Below are 4,462 nucleotides of genomic sequence, written 5' to 3' on the forward strand. Positions count from 1 at the left end.
ACGAATTTTCCTCACTTCACCCAGGTGGGAATGGGTACCCGGCTATAGACAGCGAAAGATCTTGTCAGTTTGTTAGTGTTTGAGCGCTTTAAAATCGGCTGCTCGCACTGTATGCTTCCCAGGAAGCTGAGAATGTTTCGGAGTGTACTATGGTCTGCTGGGGTAATAATATAGCTATCTATTATTATTAATATTAAAACACACAAGAAAACAATAGAAGAAATCTGTACCTAATCTTAGGGGGTAGAAAAAAACAAAAACAAACACAACAACAACAAAAAAGCAACAACTGAATTTGAATGACATGAAATCTGCAAAAAAATAACTGTGGCCTTGGTCCTGAACTTTTTGCATTACAATTAAAGTCAAGAACGTTATAACATGGTGAATTATAGATTTCTGTTTATAATCTGATATTTATAATATTGTGACTTGTAACTTCTGTAAAGGCAGTGGCCCCTCCGCCTTCTGGCCACAGCCTCACTTTCTACCTAATTCTACCTACTTTACAAAAGAAAAAAAACAACTTTCAGCCGTCAGAGGCAACAGCAGAAAACACCATTGACCAGATGCTCCAAAACAAAAATACTAACAAGATCTGTCACTGTCTTTGGAGAGTACCCTTTCCCACCTGAATGAAAAGAGGACAATTTTCCTGCTTGTGTCTTTTCCAAGCACCCAACGTACAGACACCATGGTGAACTGATCCCGTACCTTTGTGGCAAATAATCTTGCTTGCAGCCTAAACCCTAGGCTACAGATAACACACAATTCTCTTTAAAAATACCACACTGGGTAAAGAAAGAAGTACAGTACAGTATGTCTGACTATTGCATGATGAAAGAGTAGACAGACTAAGGGTACGGGAGCCTAAGCCCCAAGGAGTAATTTTTTCCTTTTTGAAAAGATAGCCAGGAGAACTCACTTTCGGGCCAACACCAGGCAAGCTACACAAATCTTTTATGGTGTTTGGGATGTCTCCGTCATACTTGGCTGACAAAATTTCTGAAGTTCTTTTGATGTATCCAATTTTTTTCTGAGGAAGAGAAAGAAAAATAAATTGCTTTTGTATCATTTTCATCGGCATATGTAGACAACATGCAAAACACAAACAATGACAAAGACAGCCTTTTGTATTGGAGACTGAATCAAAATTCAATTAAGATGCTAATAACTAGAAATAGACATTCCTATGCAAAAATATAACCTCAATATGTTGATACTAGTACCATGAGTGTTTGCCATATATATATAATTCAAGGTCTACAGTATGGAGTCAAACTTGCTCAATCGACCTCCTGCCAAAGACAATCACCTATGTAGGAACAACCACTTCCCTTTGATATCACATGAAACAGCTCTTATGAGTTTTGCATCTATGCACTGGTATCTTGCTAAAGATAGCACTGTTGGAAAATATCATCAGTCTTAGTCCACAAGCGCTTAGGTTATTTTTATTTTTTTTCAGGAAAAGAAAAGGGGAGTGTCAAAATTAGAACCATGGTGCCAAATGAAGCACAATGGCTATCAAGCAGAAAGGAAAAGCGAGGAACTGACACTAAGAAAAAGACAGCCTGGATTTGCTCTGGGAATGCCACACACAGCAACCACATCTTTAATACTAGCACATAAATCAAGCAACATACTTGCCAAAATCCTACTGGATAAATCAGAGAACCGAGATCAGCATCCGACGTAGCAAGGATGTTGGATACGGTGCACCCGTGTTCTCGTAGCTTGAACATGGCGGCTGAGGTCACCTGGTCTTTGGTCTGGCTGGACAGCATCAATGACACCAGAACCTGATACCTGTAGTCCTGGAGCAGAGAGAGAGAGAGAAAAGCTTGATCAGATACAAATAATTTACACAAAAGTACAACTTGAAAGAATGTGGGAAAAAATATGAAAAGTAGAACCACAATATCGTGGCGTCTGTGGCCTAGTGGTTAAGCTCTTGGACTCGCAACCGTAAGGTCGTGGGTTCGAATCCCGTCAAGGGCCCGACGTTGTGTCCTTGGGAAAGGCACTTTACACGAATTTTCCTCACTTCACCCAGGTGGGAATGGGTACCCGGCTATAGACAGCGAAAGATCTTGTCAGTTTGTTAGTGTTTGAGCGCTTTAAAATCGGCTGCTCGCACTGTATGCTTCCCAGGAAGCTGAGAATGTTTCGGAGTGTACTATGGTCTGCTGGGGTAATAATATAGCTATCTATTATTATTAATATTAAAACACACAAGAAAACAATAGAAGAAATCTGTACCTAATCTTAGGGGGTAGAAAAAAACAAAAACAAACACAACAACAACAAAAAAGCAACAACTGAATTTGAATGACATGAAATCTGCAAAAAAATAACTGTGGCCTTGGTCCTGAACTTTTTGCATTACAATTAAAGTCAAGAACGTTATAACATGGTGAATTATAGATTTCTGTTTATAATCTGATATTTATAATATTGTGACTTGTAACTTCTGTAAAGGCAGTGGCCCCTCCGCCTTCTGGCCACAGCCTCACTTTCTACCTAATTCTACCTCCTCCTCGTCCCCCCCCCCCCCCCCACACACACACCAACCAAAAAAATGTTTTAAAAAAAGTACTTTTCTATTTAAAATTTACATACCAAAGACGGAGCACACAGGACAGAATAAATTGCAGGGGGCACTATCCATGAAAACAATTTATGATATGAGGGACTCCTCATTTATTTCCCCTTAATTTTATAGCGAACCTTTAAAAATTAAACTTTAAAGTACTTTTGACAAAAATGATTTTGTTCCAGAAAATTTACTGCAAGCAGACTGAAATGCATTGTATTTAAATTCCAAATTCTGACAAATCAAGACCATGCCATGCAAACAGGGCCTTTTTTGTCCTTCAAATTTTAATGAAAAGCATCAGATTCTAAATTTTTTCAGGTTGAATCAAAGTTCTTCCCCACTTAATTTCAAACAGTAACAAAAAAAATAAAAAATAGCCTTGATAAAGGGATTGATCACGTACATTCTTTATGATTAAAATGAAAATGTCCATCTTTCAAAGATGGCAGTGTGTTTGAAAAAAGTATCTAAAAAAACTTGAAGACATTTTTTAAAGGTGTCATCATTAGTCTCGGTCATACTGATTTAATAGTCTAGACTCTACTATGTAAAGATTCCCCCTCTACCAACAGTGTCATTGACAACAATCTTGAGTAAGATCTACTGTGAGCAAATTTATAGCTCCATTACTACGATGATTTATATTATCAAACCAAAAGCACGCATAGATCTCAATCTAGATATCTAGATATATATGTATATATATATATCGAGATCTAGATCTAGACTCTAGTGATATATAGAGACGAGTTTTTTAATGAATGAGAAAAATTGGTCACCTTTGGCGATGCCAACACATCACTGATAACATCGCAACCCATGGAGTCAACAGGTGCATCTCTGAATTTTCGCATCTCAATAATATTAGCAAGCTGTTCACGCCATCTCGGAGGTTGCCATTCCGCTTTGACTTCATGATCTGTAATGGCATTGTTCACAGAATCGGAAGAATACTCCTGATTAGGTTTCTCAGCTTTGATGTGTAGTGACAGCAGATCTAGATCTCCAACAGATGAAACTTCTTGCTTTACTTTAACATTTTGATTTTTAGACACACAGACATCAGAAGCATCAGTTCTGTCACTCTCAGTCTCAATTTTAATGTGCCGCCTTGGTCTTTTTCTGGCCGTTGGAGTTGGAGAACTCACAGAGGCACGATCCACCAAGTCCAAAGCAGGCGCATGTGAAAATTCTTGTTTACCTCTAGCCAGGCTTTTCATGGTACAACCCAGTTTTCCACTTATGGTTTCACTTGCTTTGACTTTGGAAATATTTTCTTCTTTAACTTTAACTCTGGCTTTGGTTTTGCGCTTACTGTCGCCGTTGGTCTCATCATCATCGCTTCGCTGTTGAAGCTGTGCTCGAGTGAAATATTTCGACGATGCCATGTCTGCTCTGCTGAAAATATTTATTCTGAAGTTATGCACATTAAACAAACAATAGGCTACAGATCTCCCGAATCTCATTAATTTGATTTTATATGCTGCTCAGAAGTCAATAGCCAAGGCCTCTGTAGAAAAGAGTAAGTCGGGCCAAGTCTGGCGTGTAGTCCCACAACATTGGACAGCTGCGCCAAATTCCGTTTGTTTGTGTAACTCTCGTCAACCGGAAACCACACTGGGTTCGTGGTATCGGAAATACCCATAGACCTAAAATTAACGTCTCTCTTGGTCTTGAACTTTATAATAATTACGAACAACGGAAACACCCGTTGATCAAATACGAAGTGCGGGCGTGCGTGTGTGTGTGTGTGTGTGTGTGTGTGTGTGTGTGTGTGTGTGTGTGTGTGTGTGTGTGTGTGTGTGTGTGTGTGTGTGTCCCCCCCCCCTCTCTCTCTCTCTCTCTCTCTCTCTCTCTCTCTCT

The 4,462-nt window shown here is 39.2% G+C and overlaps 1 protein-coding gene across 1 annotated transcript in view; it reads right to left on the reverse strand.

Moving 5' to 3' along the window:
* LOC101854670 (endonuclease III-like protein 1) overlaps window positions 1-4,199 on the reverse strand; it is a gene marked incomplete in the record, with an annotated part of 8,754 nt that extends 4,555 nt beyond the window's left edge. The window contains 3 exon segments of the mRNA XM_013088205.2: window positions 926-1,036; window positions 1,647-1,817; window positions 3,379-4,199. Of these exon segments, the coding sequence (XP_012943659.1) occupies window positions 926-1,036; window positions 1,647-1,817; window positions 3,379-4,065 (969 nt within the window).
* Window positions 4,200-4,462: the final 263 nt, after the last annotated feature.

This window comes from Aplysia californica, unplaced genomic scaffold (assembly GCF_000002075.1).
Source record: "Aplysia californica isolate F4 #8 unplaced genomic scaffold, AplCal3.0 scaffold00702, whole genome shotgun sequence".
NCBI classification, from domain to species: Eukaryota; Metazoa; Mollusca; class Gastropoda; order Aplysiida; family Aplysiidae; genus Aplysia; species Aplysia californica.